Below are 17831 nucleotides of genomic sequence, written 5' to 3'. Positions count from 1 at the left end.
GGGTGAGGGCGATACGGTCTTAATCACAGGTAGGCTAAAAGGTAAAAAAGTAGGCCTCGACACTAATCATGAGCATTTCCCCTTGCACTTGTAACACACACACACACACACACACACACACACACACACACCGGTATATCTTCATACTCTCCTTGCTATACTTTTTCTCTTTCTTTTTTTTTTTTTTTTTTAATTTTCGACTGTTCGTTTTCTGCTTGTAGGATAGATAGAGAAAGAAAGAAAGAAAGAAAGGAATAGAAAAAAAGAAAAATAGGAAGATAAAAAGATAGAGAATGAAAGAAAAAAGACAGTAAGAGAAAGAAAAAAGACAGAGAGAGACAGAAAGCAAGAAAAAATCAGGAAAGAAAGGAAGAAAAAGAAAGACACAGAAAAAAGAAAAACAGAAAAAAGAAAGACAGAAAGAAAAAGAAAAAGAAAAAAAGACAGATAAATACTAAAGAAAAAGAGAGAGAGAATTAAAAACACAAAACATGAATCCTGACAAAAAAAAAAAAACTTACATTACTCACATGAATATATTAAGGCGCGGGCGAGGAGGAGGAGGAGGAGGAGAAGGAGGAGGAAGGAGAGGAAGAAGAAGAGGAAGAGGAAGAAGAAGAGGAGGAAGAAGAAAGGTGAAGCCAACACTATTTGCAAGTCAAGTTCTTATCAAGGTGGCATAACAATAGTTCCTTGAATCGAATAGTTGTAATAAATTGTTGGCGGGGCATGACAAAGGACGCTCAGGTGGGCACGAGAAGGCGCAGGTGAGAGGGACAGGTGGAGGAGGGTAAGGTGGAGGTAGGGAGAGGTGGAGGGTAAGGTGTGGGTAGGACGGTGAAGGGGAAGGTGTGGGTAAGGGTTAGTGGAGGGTGGGTAGGACGGTGTGGGAAAAGGTTAAGGGAGGGTAAGGTATATGTAGGCTGCTGAAGGTAAGGACAGGTGTGGAGGGCAAGGTGTAGGTAAGGGAAGGTGGAGGGTAAGGTGTGGGTAGGATGGTGTAGGTAAGGGCAGGTGTGGAGGGTAAGGTGTGGGCAGGACGGTATAGGTAAGGACAGGTGGAGGGTAAGATGTGGGTGGAACGGGGTAGGAAAGGACAAGTGGAAGGTAAGGTGTGGGGAAGACGGGGTTGGTAAGGACAGGTATTAGGTAAGGTGTGCATAGGACGGTGTGGGTAAGGACAGGTGCATGGTAAGGTGTGGGTAGGATGATGTAGGTAAGGAGGTGAGGTTAGGTAAGGTGTGGGTAAGACGGTATGGGTAGGGGGTAGTGGAGGGTAATGTAAGGGTAGGATGGTGTAGGTAAGGACAGGTGTAGAGTAAGGTGTGGGTAGGATGGTGTAGGTAAGGACAGGTGGAGGGCAGGTTTGTTTATCATTAGAATACAGAGTTAAGGGGGATCGAGGAGGAGGAGGAGGAGGAGAAGGAGGAGGAGGAGGAGGAGGAGGAGGAGGATAATGAGTTATAATGTAGCATGAAATGAAGGAAGGAGGAAAGGATAGAAGAAATGAAGGAAGGAACGAAGGAAGGAAGGAACGAAGGAAGGAAGAGAGGAAGGAAGGAAGAATGGAAAGAAAGGATAAATCAACGAATGAATGGATGTAAGAAGAAAAGGAATGAATAATAAAAGGAAATAAGGAAAAAAGAGGAATGAATGAATGACAGTAAGAGGGAAGGAAGGATGAAGGGAAGGAAGTAAGGAAGGATGGAAAGAAAAAAAAACGAGAGAGAGAGAGAGAGAGAGAGAGAGAGAGAGAGAGAGAGAGAGACTATTAAGTCATTGTCGCTTCACTATCTCTCGAGGTCCACTTTTTGTGTTTTTTGTTCACATTTTATTTGAGTTTTATCCTTTGACAGTGATAAAGAGTGTGTGTGTGTGTGTGTGTGTGTGTGTGTGTGTGTGTGTGTGTGTGTGTGTGTGTGTGTGCGTAAGGTGTATCACAATTTAGACGTACATAGATTTCACTGTCTGTCGGTTTTCCTGGTACACACACACACACACACACACACACACACACACACACACACACACATACTGAAACAAATTATTATAAATGATTCAAAATAGTAACTATAAATAAAAAGAATAATAAAGAGAATGAAGAAAAATGAATGGAAGAAAAAGTAAAGAAAGAATAAATGAGAGAGAGAGAGAGAGAGAGAGAGAGAGAGAGAGAGAGAGAGAGAGAGAGAGAGAGAAAGCATTAAATAAAGAAGCAAGAACCACAAACAAATAAATAACATAAAAAAAGAAGGAAGACAAGACAAAAAAAGTTTAAGAGAAAGAAACTGCAATAATAGTTAATAGGAGGAGGAGGAGGAGGAGGAGGAGGAGGAGGAGAATGAATAATGAACAGGAAGAAAAAGAAGAGGAAGAGGAGGACATTAACGTGGGTGGCAATGAGGAAGAAGAGGAAGAGGAACAGGAAGAGGAAGAGGTGGGGGACAAAAGGAGACAGGGAGGAGGGAGGGAGGGAGGAGGGTGAGAGGGAGAGGAGAGGAATGGAGAGAAGGGGGGAAGAGGAGAGAGGAAGGTGGAGAGAAGGGGGGGGGTAAATGGAGAGGGAGGGGGCTGAGGGGGAGAAGGGAGAGAAATGAAGTGAGTAGAGAGAAGGAGGTGGAGAGGAGAGGGATAAATGGAGAGGGTTGAGAGGGAGAAGGGATAGGAGAGGAGTGAAAGGGAGAGAAAGAGAAAGAAGAAAGGAGAGGAGAGGGAGGGGGAGGGAGTAAGAGGAGAGAGAAGAGGGAGATAACTTTTGCCATGAAGAGGGAAGGAGAGATAGCCAGGGTGTGATAGGAAGAGGAGGGAGAGAGAAAGGAAAGAAGAAAGATAGAAAGAAAGAAAAAAAGAAAGAATGAAAGAATAAAGAGAGAGAGAGAGAGAGAGAGAGAGAGAGAGAGAGAGAGAGAGAGTGTGTGGAAATCAGTGAAGCATCCAATACCATTTTTTTATAACAACCTTACTAAACATACCTGTCGCCCGCATACCTGCCTACCTGAGCCCTTCAACATACACCTGAACACGCCACCTTCGCCTCTACGGTCCACCTAACACACCTGCCTCACCTGCATGCCTCTAATACCTGGCTCACTCAACCCAGATCACCTCTCCACATCTTACACATCCTCCACATCCCAAGCTCACCTGTGTTAATTAAACCCTACCCTACCTGTCTAATTTATACATCACACCTGGTCTGTACCTGTTAACTCACCTTTCCTCGTTTAGTCTTACATTAACTTATTCTCTCTCTCTCTCTCTCTCTCTCTCCCCTATTAACTATTATTGCAGTCTCTTCCTCTTAAACTTTTTGTCTTGTCTTCTTTATTTTTTTTATGTTATTTATTTGTGGTTCTTGGTTCTTTATTTAATGCTCTCTCTCTCTCTCTCTCTCTCTCTCTCTCTCTCTCTCTCTCTCTCTCTACCTACTTACCTATCTACCTACCAATATGTCTACTTCTTTCTTTCTTTCTTTCATTTGGTTGTTCATTCGTTCCTTTTTCTTTCTTTCTTAATTCCTTCCTTTCTTTATTTCTCTATTTTTTTCATTCGGTTATCCATTCATTTATTCTTTTTTCTTTCTTTCTTTCTTTCTTCTTTTCTTTCTTTCTCCTTTCTTTCTTCCACCTGTGTGTCAATTTACTTGTTTCACATTTCTTTCCCTTATCTGTGCAGTTCTATTGTCGTGTATTTATCAAGTCTTACGTTACCTGGCTTACTTATGCATTCTCTTCTTTTTATTTGTTTATTTTCTTTTGTTCTTTAACGTCCACCGAAATGCGGCTTCCCTTGCTTTACTTGATCGCTGTTTTCATGCTTACCACGCTTCACGCCTTTCCCCTCAAGCTCATTACATACTGTCCTGCCCAACTCCCTAATGCAAGCGTTATGCAGCATCTTCATTCTTTCAGCCTTTTCTTCGGCTGTATTTCATCTTTCCTATGACTTCAGCACTTTCAGGAGTCTTCAGTTGTCTGCATTTTCTCTTTCCTGTAACTTAACCACTAACAGGAGTCTTCATTCATCCAGATTTTCTCCTTCTTCCTATGACTTAAACATTATCAAGAGTCTTCATGCGTCTAAATTTTCTCCTTCCTATGACTTAAACACATGTAAAATTCTTCCTTCGGCTGTATTTTCCTCTTGTTATTTAATCATTATCAAGAGTCTTCATGCGTCTATATTTTCTCCTTCCTATGACTTAAACACATGTAAAATTCTTCCTTCGGCTGTATTTTCCTCTTGTTATTTAATCATTATCAAGAGTCTTCATGCGTCTATATTTTCTCCTTCCTATGACTTAAACACTTGTAAAATTCCTCCTTCGGCTGTATTTTCCTCTTGTTATTTAATCATTATCAAGAGTCTTCATGCGTCTATATTTTCTCCTTCCTATGACTTAAACACATGTAAAATTCTTCTTTCGGCTGTATTTTCTTCTTGTTACTTAATCATTATCAAGAGTCTTCATTCGTCTATAATTTCTCCTTCCTATGACTTCAACACTTTCAGGAGTCTTTGATCGTCATTTTCTCCTTCCTGAGACAAACATTTTCGGAAGTGTTTGTTCATCTGTTTTCTCGCTTTCCTAGATTTAAACACTTTCAAGACTTTTCCTTCGTCTGTATATCCATTTCCTTTGCCACGAATATTTTTGGAAGCCTTCATTCGTCTATATTACTCCTTCTTTCTATGATTTAAACACTTTCCATAGTCTTCTTTCATCTATATTTTCTCCTTCCTTTGACTTAAACATTTTCAAGACTATTCCTTTGTCTGTAATTCCTCCTTCCTTTGATTTAAACACTTTCCATAGTCTTCTTTCATCAATATTTTCTCCTTCTTTTGAGTTAACATTTTCAAGACTATTCCTTTGTCTGTAATTCCTTCTCCCTTTGATTCAAACACTTTCCAAAGTCTTCTTTCATCTATATTTTCTCCTTCCTTTGACTTAAACATTTTCAAGACTCTTCCTTTGTCTGTAATTCCTCCTTCCTTTGATTTAAACACTTTCCAGTCTTCGTTCATCTGCATTTCTTCCTTCCTACGACACTTGGACACTTTCTAGACGGGAATATCAAGACACTCGCGAACCCAAACTGATTATACATTTCAAACCTTCTCTACTTTTTCTTTCTATTGAGCGCAGCGTGTGGTGTTTTTTTTCTATTTCACTTAGTTTCGCCCTTGGCCCACCGGCACCTCAGCGTCGAAAACCTCTCCCTCACCTGTGTGGCGCACCTGTGTCCCGCGTTCCTCATCTGTATCTATCCCGCCTAATCTCACCTGCCTCATCTCGCCCTCCGACCTCATCTCTCCATTCTGCCTCAGTGGGAGATGACAGCTAAACATGTCTTTCCCATTTTCTCAGGTGGAGGAGGAGGGGGAGGAGGAGAAGAGGGGGAGGATAGGAGGTGGAGAGGGGGGAGGATGTGAGGTGGAGGAGGAGGTCTGGTAATCGTTTATGCATGAAATTTTTATTCTTCTCGGTTCCCTCTTTTTAATTTCTCTCTCTCTCTCTCTCTCTCTCTCTCTCTCTCTCTCTCTCTCTCTCTCTCTCTCTCTCTCTCTCTCTCTCTCTCTCTCTCTCTCTCTTCTCTTCCTTCTCTTCTCTTTCTTTTTTCTTCTTCTTCTTCCTCTTCTTCTCTTTTTATCTTCTTGTTCCTCTTCTTTTTCTTTTCTTCTTCGTTCTCCTCCTCCTCCTCCTCCTCCCCCCCCTCCTCCTCCTCCTCCTCCTCCTGCTCTTCCCCCTCCTCCTCCTGGCCCATCTCGCTTCTATCTTGTTGTTTGATGCTGTTAACACACAAGTAAGACAGCATACACGGAAATCTCGTTAGGGTGGGTCTCTCTCTCTCTCTCTCTCTCTCTCTCTCTCTCTCTCTCTCTCTCTCTCTCTCTCTCTCTCTCTCTCTCTCTCTCTCTCTCTCTCTCTCTCTCTCTCTCTCTCTCTGTCAAAACACAATGAAAGTAGGAAAGAAATTGCACTAAAAGAATAAGAAAACTAAAAAGAAAAGGAAAAGAAAAAGAAAAGGAAGAGGATCAATAGGAACAAGAAAAAAGAAAAAAAGAAAAAAAGAAGAAAAACATCACCTCCCTCACACAAACAAAGGCTATTATATAAATTTTCTGGACGTCCGGCAGCTAAGGTACCATTTAAGGGGGCCGGGTCAGCATGTAAGGGGGCCAGGCTGCCATTTGAGGGGGCCGGACGACTCTTTAGGCAAGGTTACATGATCAGGGCTGGTTCGTGTGGCCGGCGGTCGGGGCAGAATAAGAACAAGACGCAGAGGCTCGCCATTTGTCTCGCCGCCCAGAATAGGTAGATTATTGAACGTTAACGCCCATATTACAAACTGATAACAGGCGGGAAACAAAGGTAACAGAATGACAACCCGGTAATTGTATAAGTCAGGTGAGACGGAGGACGAAGTGGGGAGGTGACATTTGAGTCTGCCGGGCCAGGATGGAGTACACTAACATCAGGCCGAGAGGTGGAGAACGCTGGCAAAAGGCCTTATTAGTTCTACAGTGGACTAGTGAATGGTAAAGATGTTGGTGATGATGATAACTGTATACGTTAGGGCAGACGGAGGACCAGGTGGAGGGGTGACATTTGAGTATTTGCCGGGGCAGGATGGAGTACACTAACATCAGGCCGAGAGGTGGAGAACGCTGGGAAAGGCCTTTGTTTTGCAGTGAACTAGTGAATGGTAAAGATGTCGGTGATGATAATTGTAGAAGGCAGGGGAGACGGAGGACCAGGTGAGGTAGTGACATTGAGTAGTTGCCGGGGCAGGATGGAGTACACTAACATCAGACAGAGAGCTGGAGAACGCTGGGAAAGGCCTTTGTTTTGCAGTGAAGGCTAAATATGTTGGTGATGATGATAATTGTAGAAGTCAGGGAAGGCAGAGGACCAGGTGGAGAGGTGACTTTTGAGTGTTTGCCGGACCAGGATGGTGTACACTAACATCAGACAGAGAGGTGGAGAACACTGGGAAAGGCCTTTCTTTAGGTGGACTAGTGAAGGCTACAGATGTTAGTGATGGTGATATTTTTTTTTTATACAGCAAGGGAGGTAGCTCAAGGACAAAAAACAAAAACAACAACAACAACATAAAAAGCCCGCTAGATGTTGCCCCAAACAAGAGAGAAATGAACGAGAGGCCAGAGGAGGAGAGGTCAGTTTCGGGTGGAGAGATGATGGCTACCAGCTCTCCCTTCCTATGCCATTCCCTTAAGATAAGCTCCAACAATATCACTCAGCCAAACGCCGTCCCATACGAGCTTTTCATGAACCACTTTTACGGGTTAATGGCTACATCCGACACATTTTCTTTTCTTAGTGATAGTACAGTGCAAGAATGCCAAGAAAAAGACAGTTGGAGGTGAAACATGTGGTATTCAGCAAAGGCGAAAAAAACGTTTGTAATCTTTCGTTGTTTTCATAAGTTGGTAATAAATTATGTCTTTTTAATGGTAAGGAAAGAAGTGGAATCTGATCGAGTCTTTTATGAGCGGTGAGTCGAGACAATTCGCAACCCACACGTGATATTTTTTTTGGGCTTCTCTGTAATCTGATTGGAGGAGAAAACTTGCTGAAAGCGTTTGTTTTCGGTATTTATATCTTACTTTATCTCTATATAATATCTTGTTCTACTTCCACATTATTATAACTTACTCTATCTTGCCGCCTCCTTTATCGTAACCTACTTTTCCTTTTTCCTTTTTTTGACAGCTTTCTCCCAACTTCATACAGGTAAAGGTAACGTTAGGGACATACGCCAGGGCTGCGCGTGGCCTCAATACTCATCTCCGTCACGTTGGCCCTGATTATATAGGTCACTGTTTTCTTAAGGTTGTGACTCAATACTTAAGACCTGAGTTCCTGAGACCACACGACAACACTGGGAATCGAACCGACTCACCCTGCCACGTCATTTCCATCATCCAAGACTTCATATTTTCAGATTCATATTCTTAAACGTATCGGGCTCCCATTACGACTCTTTTCCAAGGCCAGGGAGAAAATTAACCTGGTGTTCATGGGTGATTTTCTTGTTCAGGATGCAGAGGTCGTATAAAACTATCACTTGGATCACAAAATTCCATTATTTTTTATTCTTTTTAGGAGCAGCGAGTAGCGGGCTTTTTTTTTCATTATTGTTTCCTTTTTTGTGTGCCCTTGAGCTGTCTCCTTTGTTGTAAAAAAGAAAAAAAAGAAAAAAGAAAAGCCCAGCAACTTCTACGAAAGGTGCAAACTGAGCTGCCAATACGTTTAAGAAATATAGGCTTAAACCACTAGATCGCAGCGCCCCTTCACCGTAAACAGACAAACACAGGTGCTTCTCGTACTCACCAAAGCTCGCATGTTGAGGGCCGCGGGTTGGTTCCTTACTTGCCCCATTGACACCTTCTGCCGCAACATGTTGTGTGTGTCCAAGATAATCTCCTTGTCCTGGCAAGTGAGTCCGCCGGTGCCTGTGGCCGGGAGGGGGTAGAGAGAAGGGTAAGGTACGGTAAGGTAAGTGTGCTGAGTTGAGGAAGGTAGAAAGGGCAAGGTAGAAAAGGGGAAGGAATGGGCGGAATAAGAAAGAAGGAAAATAGACAAAGAACGTGAGAAATGGAGATTAAAAAGAGTATAATCAAAATAAGAAAAAAAAAAAAATTCTTGACTGAGATAACGAACTGAGGGTTCTTCCGTTTCTTCCTAACTCTTTTGCATTCTTCTGAGAAAAAAACAAAACAGGAAAAGAGAAAGAGCGAAGAAACAGCAGAATCAGGTTTCGCATATTTACTTCCTGGCGATTAAGAAGATAAGCAAGAAAGGAAGGATGAATCTAAGCTTACATCCTCCGTGTACCAAAGAAGATGAGAGAGAGAGAGAGAGAGAGAGAGAGAGAGAGAGAGAGAGAGAGAGAGAGAGAGAGAGAGAGAGAGAGAGAGAGAGAGAGAGAGAGAGAGAGAGAGAGAGAGAGAGGGGGGGGGGGAGTAACTTTCAATAGCTCGCTAAATTGATTATGCAAAATCGTGACCACCAAGCGTCCCTGACACACACACACACACACACACACACACACACACACACACACACACACACACATTTAACTAAGCCTGTGACTCCTCTATTAAAAAAAAAAATAACAATAGGGAAAAAATAATAGTAATAATAATAATAATAATAATAATAATAATAATAATAATAATAATACAAATAATAATAATAATAATAATAATAATAATAATAATAATAATAATAATAATAATAATAATAATAATAAATACAAATAGTAATAATAATAATAATAATAATAATAATAATAATAATAATAATAATAATAATAATGATAATAATAATAATAATGTTCTTTGAGCGATATGATAAGGAACGCTGAATCAACGCTAAGCAAGACTCACTTATTTTTTTTCTCTTTCTTTCTCTCTCACTCAATTTCATTTACCCTCGAGGACACAGTGAGAGAGAGAGAGAGAGAGAGAGAGAGAGAGAGAGAGAGAGAGAGAGAGAGAGAGAGAGAGAGAGAGAGAATAAAGAATAAGAAGAGCAAAAGAAGAAAATTAGGATGTGTGTGTGTGTGTGTGTGTGTGTGTGTGTGTGTGTGTGTGTGTGTGTGTGTGTGTGGTGTTCAGAATTAGTGGAGTGTGACGGGGATTGGCTGAACACGCCCACACCTGAGCCGCGGCAGCCAATCACCGCGCACCCCAGGCCTTATACGTGTCCTGGCTGGCCAATGAGACGAGCCCTTGTTTTCTCCCTCTGTGAAGGCGGGGGAGGAGGGGCCTGGGGAGGAGGAGGAGGAGGAGGAGGAGGATGTGGCGGGGTGGAGGGGGAGGAGGAGGAGGAAGTGAGGTGAAGGAGGATAGAAACAAGTGACCTAGATTAAGATGATAGTGGTGATGGTGATGATAGTGGTGTTAATAATGATGACGATGAATATAATAATAATAATAATAATAATAATAATAATAATAATAATAATAATAACAATAATAATAACAATAATGATGAGATACAGAGTAGCACATCTTTACACACACACACACACACACACACACACACACACACACACACACACACACACACACGAGCGAGGGGAGGCAAGGAGCGGACAACCACGATATTAATCAGTGACCTATCACAGGGTTATCAGATAAAGCTGCATTGATATTCCTTCAACTGGTCCCGACAAGGCAGAACCAGGGTGCGAGGAGGAGGAGGAGGGGTTAGGAGAAGGAGGACGAGGACGCAAAGTATGAATCGTAAACAAAGATAGTATTAATAGATAAGTATAATGAGAAAACAACATGAGCAATAACAGAAATAATAATAATAATAATGATGATGAAAATAATAATAATAATAATAATAATAATAATAATAATAATAATAATAATAATAATAATAATAATAATAATAATAATAATAATAATAATAATAATAATGAAAATGGTCTTCGCTGTATTCCCGACCTCATTTCTTCTCTCTTTTTCCTCTTCTGATTCCCTATATTATAAAACTCTACATTTATTCCATACCAAAACACAAGTCGCTCTAAATATACTAAATACCAATGATAACCCAATTCAGGGAGAGTAGAAAACCCTGAATCAGATATGGAAAAGGTCTCGGCATTCCTCACCACCACCACCACAACAACAACCACACACACAAAAACTCGCTCGTTCCTTCTTTGCAACGGGACACAATAATAAACTGCGGCCGTTCGATCTCTTTCTGAATGAGGTGGAAGCCGTCCGTCGAACATCGCCTTTATTTTAGCGAAGGGTGAGGGAGAAACGGCGGACAATTATATAGCGATTAACCGAGCGTTGGTTGTTAGGGGACCTCGCAAACTATAATTAGAGATAAGATAGCGACTCACATACGATGCAATTTACTAATTAGACGCTTACAAGAATGCAGAATTTGTTAACATACTGCGAGTACCTGTTTTTCCTCTGCTATTCATGAGGTAACAAAATCGATGGATAATTTTACCTAGACTTTCGAGGAGCGTTTGATAAGCCTCCACGCCCTCCACGAGACGCGAGAAGGAGAACTGGCCTGGATGATGAGTTTAATGATTTACTGAAAGGCGTTTGGCAGCGTTTCCTAATTCACGCTATCAAAGGTTAATGAGAGGGATACTGAAAGTCTGAAAGGTGGTTGTCTTCTGGGTAAAGGATATCAAGAAGAGGATGAAAGTGTACGATAGTTTGAGAAGTCGATTTTGAGGGTATGGAATTGCTCACAAGGCGTTTGGCAGCGTTTCCCAATTCACACTATTATCAAATGTTAATGAGAAGAATATTGAAGGTTTGTGAGGTGTTCGTCTTCTAAGAGAATGAAAATATGCATATAGCTTCAATTCACACTATTATCAAATGTTAATGAGAAGAATATTGAAGGTTTGTGAGAAGGTGTTCGTCTTCCAAGAGAATGAAAATATGCATATAGCTTGAGAAATCGATTTTGGAGCTAGGAAAGAAGTAACTGGTCACAAGGCGTTGGCAGCGTTTCAGTTCACACTAATATTAAAGGTTAATGAGAAGGATATTGAAGGTTTGAGAGTAAGTGTTCGTCTTCCAGGTAAAGGATATCAAGAAGAAAATGGAAATAATATGAAAGCTTGAGAAATCGATTTTGGATTTATGAAAGAAAGAATTGGTAACAAGGTGTTTGGCAGCGTTTCTCAATTCACACTAATATCAAAGGTTAATGAGAGGGATATTGAAGGTCTGAAAGGTGTTTATGTTCCAGGTAAAGGATATCAAGAAGCGAATGCAATTAATATAAGAACTTGAGAAATCGATTTTGGAGGCATGAGAGTAGGAATTGGTCACAAGGCATTTGGCAGCGTTTCAATTCACACTAATATCAAAGATTCATGAGAGGGATATTGACGATTTGAAAGGTGTTTGTTTTCAAGGTAAAGGATATTAAGAAACGAATGAGAGTGATATGAGAGCTTGAAACATCGACTTTAAAGGTATGCCAGAAGGAATTCGTTACCTCGTTCAAGTATTGGGTCACAAAAAAAAAATATATGATTCAGGAAAAAAAAATATTGAAAGTCTGACAGGAGGTGTTCGTCTTCCAGAATGCCAAGAAGAGAATACGAATAATATGAGCGCATGAGAAAAAGGTATTGACGATATGACAGGAGGAATTTGTCATCCCAATCAAGTAAGAGGACGAAATAATTATATTATCATAGCTTAACGAAAAATACAATATTGGAAGTAAAAGTATTATAGGAAAAGATATTTGTCCTTTGGTTAAAGTAGTAAATAAATAAGTCTGAAGGGAGGTGTTTGTATTTTTGGTAGAGGATATCAAGAAAAGAATGCAAGTAATGTGATTGTTTGAGAAATTGATTTTGAAGGTATGAAAGATGACATTCGTTACCTCGTTCAAGTATTAGGAAACAATAAATTATATGATCACAGCTTAAGAAAAAAAAGCAATATTGAAGGTATGGAATCAGGCATTTGTCGTTTGGTTAAAGTAGTAAACAAATAAGCTTGAAAGGTGTTTGTTTTTCAGGTTAAGAATATCAAGAAGAGAATGTAAATAATGTGAGAGCTTGAGATATCGATTTTGAAGGCATAGCGGGAGGAATTCGTAACCTCCTCAAGTATTCGGAAGCAGAAAATCATATGCTCATAACTTAAGAAAAAACAGTATTTAAGTTATGAAAAAAAGTTATTTGTCGCTTGTTTAAAGTTTAAGGAAGCAAAAATAAGCATCATAAATCAAGTAAGCGATATTAAACATAGGAAAGAAAGAACTGGTGACGTCGTTGAATCATTGGAGAGCAAAAACTAGTACCATTAAATTTAAAGGAAAAGCGATTTGAATGTATGAAGGGAATTTTTATCTCCTCGTTGAAGTGTCTCAGGAAGCCAAGAACAGTGTCAGTGGTTAAGGGAAAACAACTTTGAAGGTGTGATCGGAGGAATTTGGCGTTCAGTTAATGTTTAAGGAAGGAAAAATGTATAATAACGTAACTTACAAGAAATGATATTGAGGGTAAAGCGTCGAGAAGCGAAAATATATAACATCAAACATTACGGAAAAGGATATTGACCCCCCTCCCCCTTCCCGTCCCCCTCCCCGGACACACATAAACATTCCTACAACCACTCCTACCTCACACACACACACACACACACACACACACCTCCCACCACCACCATCATTACCATCATCGTCACCATCACACACACACACACACACACACACACACACACACACACACACACACCTCCCACCACCACCATCATTACCATCATCGTCACCATCACGACTCACACACACACACACACACACACACACACATACCTCTACGTCATCGCCCCCATCACCACACTCCCCATACACCCTCCCTTCCTCACTACCTCAACACCATCATCACCTATCCCCCTCACCCCCATCATCACTATCCCCATACTCTCTTCCTCCCCTCCCACCACCATCACCATCATCACCACCACCATCAGCATCAGCCCCCACTTTCCTCCCCCCACCACCACCGATGATACTCACGCAGCATATTCTTGCCAGGACACTGTCTAGGCCTGAAGGAGCACATGGTGTGTCGCGGGTCGATGGCTCGGTACTCGCAGGGAGAGGCGGCGGGAAGCAGCGAGAGCAACGCCGCCGCCAGAGGGAGCAGCAGCCTCGCCAGGTGGGGCCGTGAACCAGTCATGCTGCGGGGGAGGAAGGGAGAGTTAGTTCTGGTGCTGGGGCCGTGAACTGTAGTTATGGGGGAGGAGGGAAGGGAAGGAAAAGAAGGGAAGGGAAGGGAAGGAGAGTTAATTCTGGTGCTGGGGCCGTGAACTGTAGTTATGGGGAGGAGGAAGGAAGGAAAGAAGGAAGGAAGGAAAAGAAGGGAAGGAAGGAAGGAGTTAGTTCTGGTGCTGGGGCCGTGAACTGTAGTTATGGGGGAGGAGGGAAGGGAAGGAAAAGAAGGGAAGGGAAGGGAAGGAGAGTTAGTTCTGGTGCTGGGGCCGTGAACTGTAGTTATGGGGGAGGAGGGATGGGAAAGAAAAGGAATGGAAGGAAAGGAGCTGAGGCCGTAAATTCTAGTCATGGGGGAAGAGGGAAGGGAAGGGAAGAAGAGTAAGTTCTGATGCTGAGGTCGTGAACTCTAGTCATGGGGGAGGAAGGAAGGGAAGGGAAGGGAAGGGAAGGGGAGTTAGTTCTGATGCCGGGGCCGTGAACTATAGTCATGTTGGGGGTGGGGGTGGAGGAAGGAAAGGGAGTTAGCAAGGGTTTGGTATGACTTAACGGAGAGAGGACTGGGACGGGATGGAATACTCAAGATAAACAGAGAAATGTCATAAGAAAATATGATGTACAATCAGTCATAAAATTCACATTCGCTTCAGAAACTCCGCGCATAATATCCAAAGAATAAAGCTAAATATGAAACAAATAAAAAAAATAAAAAAGAAAAGAAAAAGTGTATAACCTGGAGAGATAGGAAGCGATTATCATGGATTAGGGAACAAATAAAGGTTGAAGATATACTAATAATGATTAAGAATAAGAAGTGGACTTGGGCAGATTCTCTCATGCGTAGAACTCATAACAGATGACAACCAAAGCAACAAGAGTGACAACCCTGAAATTGCACGTCAAGGCAGACAGCGGACCAAATGGGAAGAGAATTAGAACCTCTGCCGAACGCTCATCCAGAACACACACACACACACACACACACACACACACACACACACACACACACACACACACACACACACACATGATCATGATTTTTATTATTATTATCATGATTCTTATTATTATCTTTACTATTATTATTGCTATTGTTGTTATTTCTATTTTCCTTTCTATTTTCAATCATACTATTTTGTTCATTTGTCTCATTCATTTAATTTAATTTTCCTTTGATGTATATTTTCAGCTCTAGGGTTGCCTTATACTTCATGCAATAAACCGTTTATTATTTATTATTATTATTATTATTATTATTATTATTATTATTATTATTATTATTATTATTATCATTATTATTATTATTATTACAGACACACACACACACACACACACACACACACACACACACACACACACACACACACACACACACAAAGAGGGGTCGATCGAAGTGCTACATTCAGGTAAGAGAATAATCATCAGTGAACCTGTTCCGCGCTAAGCAAGGCAGGTAAAATGACAGGCGTCCTCAGGTGGCGCCCGGGCCCTCAAGATGCGCCAGGTAAACACAACGAGGCGGAGGCGGCGAGGCAGAGTGAGCAAGTCCCCGCCTGATAAGCGATGCAGTGACGCCTGTCGTTGCCTGGGAATGAGCAAATTTATGGACTTTCGATCTAATTTTCTTTTTACAGGGTAGTGAGTGATACCGGAAATATTTAATCATTCTTACACTTAAAATTTTTACTCTTTATTGGATGATAACGATGCTGTTGTTACCCCTTGAAGAAAGCATGAAAAAATGCTGAAATTGAAGAAAAGGATATTGGATATAAGTAAAGGAATAGCCAAGCCATAAAAATGCCTTACAAATGTGATGGGAAATGTACTTTATAATATAAGAACTTAGTAGCTTTTAGGGGAGTTTGATCTTGTTTGCTGTTTGTGGGGCAATGTGAATGGTATTTCAATAGTCCGGTTACTGAAGCACTATTACACTTTGTTACTATTTTTACAGTAGAGGAAGCGGCAGGAAAAAAAAAAAAAAAAAAAAAAAGCCCGCTGAACACTGCTCCTAATGGGTCATGTTGGTTTAAAAATTGTGACATGTAGGGAGTCTGAACTCATTTACGTTTTAAGGGGTAATGGGAATAAATTGAAGCATTTAACGAATGTAATAGTAATCAGTGACTCATCACTTTTCGATTTAAAGCCTCATTTTTTATTATTTCGGAACAAAGTAACATTTTAAGATATGAGTAATTTCTACAAAGCAATACAATTTCTAAGCCCCATCTGCCCTGGTACATTTCATATTAAAGCAATCTCACTCATGCAGCAGCCACTTTTAAACCATTCACTAACTATACAACTGGCAGACTGTTTAGAGACTCCCGTCAACCCAATTCCATCTCAACAGATAATCGACTTTTACAATGCGAACGCGAACCCTCACGCACCTTTCCACGGCAGAGAAATCATGCTCACAACGCAATTACACCTCCAAAAACAATCAACTTTTTCAACGACACCTTTCGCCTTTCAAGAGCTCATGTCAACGCAATTACGCCTCTAAAATTAATCGACTTTTTCAACGACACCTTTCGCCTTTCTAGAACTCATGTCAACGCAATTACACCTCTAAAATTAATCGACTTTTTCAACGACACCTTTCGCCTTTCTAGAACTCATGTCAACGCAATTACACCTCCAAAAACAATCGACTTCTTCAACGACACCTTTCGCCTTTCTAGAACTCATGTCAACGCAATTACACCTCCAAAAACAATCGACTTCTTCAACGACACCTTTCGCCTATCTAGAGGTCATGTCAACGCAATTACGCCTCCAAAAACAATCGACTTCTTCAACGACACCTTTCGCCTTTCTAGAACTCATGTCAACGCAATTACACCTCTAAAAACAATCGACTTCTTCAATGGCACCTTTCGCCTTTCTAGAACTCATGTCAACGCAATTACACCTCTAAAAACAATCGACTTCTTCAACGACACCTTTCGCCTATCTAGAGGTCATGTCAACGCAATTACGCCTCCAAAAATAATCGACTTTTTCAACGTCTCCACGCATCTTTCCCTTTTACAGAACTCATTTCAAGAACACAATTTCATCGCTAATACAACCAACTCTAACAACACAGGTCTTCACGCACCCTTTCATCTTTTCAACAACACACTTTTCTTTTATAACAAGTCTTCACACACATTTCGTCTTTCCAGAGCTCTTAACAACGCAATCCAGATCCCTTATGCAAGAGTTAACCAGCATCTTAATTCTTTTATCTCTTCTGCTGGCAAACTCTGGAATAGCCCTCCTTCGTCTGTATTTCCTCCTGCCTACGACTTAAACTCATTCAAGAGGAAAGTATCAAGACACCTCTTCACCCGAAATTGACCTCTCTTTTGGCCTCTCGTTCTGTTTTCTTTTGTTGGAGCAGCGAATAGTTTTTTTTTTTTTTTTTTTGCCCTTGAGCTGCTTCCCTTGCTGTAAAAAAACAAAACATCTATAAACAACGTATCCTTCGCCTTGTCAAACCTCATGTCAACGAAATTTCATCTCTTTCAACAACGTACTTTTTTTTATAACAAGTTGTCACACATTTTCACCTTTCCAGGGCTAATGTCAATCCAAACATCACCTTCCTCAACCACTACATTCTACTACCTAATTCACAACGCACCTTCAAAGAGCTCATGTCAACCCGATTTTACCTCCACACACAACCACCCTTTTTTCTGATCGATCTCCCCGCAACACGAGGCTTCTGGCGCCGGCGGTTCATGTCACATCGAGTCACAGCATCGCCGCCTCGCCTGTGTCCGCTGAAGGTGAGAAATGATCGCGTCCTGAGGGAGCCGTCAGCCACAACAGGCCTAAGAGATGCTCACAGATAACCAGTCCGGAGGGGTGAAAAATGAGCCCGATTCTCTCTCTCTCTCTCTCTCTCTCTCTCTCTCTCTCTCTCTCTCTCTCTCTCTCTCTCTCTCTCTCTCTCTCTCTCTCTCTCTCTCTCTCTCTCTCTCTCATTCGTTCGTGTTCATCCTTGCACTGTTTTCTTTCGCCTTTTTTTGTGTTTGCTTATTCTTTCTTTCTTTTTCGTTTCTTCAAT

The 17831-nt window shown here is 41.2% G+C and overlaps 1 protein-coding gene across 1 annotated transcript in view; it reads right to left on the bottom strand.

Annotated features, from left to right (window-relative positions):
• Positions 1 to 17831, bottom strand: part of LOC127006632 (venom allergen 5-like) — a 124900-nt gene that overhangs the window by 26947 nt on the left and 80122 nt on the right. Inside the window, exons 2-3 of the mRNA XM_050876755.1 lie at positions 13568 to 13731; positions 8360 to 8481 (exon numbers count right to left, since the gene is read on the bottom strand). Coding sequence (XP_050732712.1) covers positions 8360 to 8481; positions 13568 to 13730 — 285 coding nt within the window. The 5' untranslated portion in view covers position 13731. The remainder of the gene's footprint in view (positions 1 to 8359; positions 8482 to 13567; positions 13732 to 17831) is intronic.

This window comes from Eriocheir sinensis, chromosome 33, assembly GCF_024679095.1.
Source record: "Eriocheir sinensis breed Jianghai 21 chromosome 33, ASM2467909v1, whole genome shotgun sequence".
Taxonomy (NCBI): domain Eukaryota; kingdom Metazoa; phylum Arthropoda; class Malacostraca; order Decapoda; family Varunidae; genus Eriocheir; species Eriocheir sinensis.
Note: the sequence above shows the minus strand (reverse complement) of the source record. Positions and strands in the feature narration are given on the sequence as shown.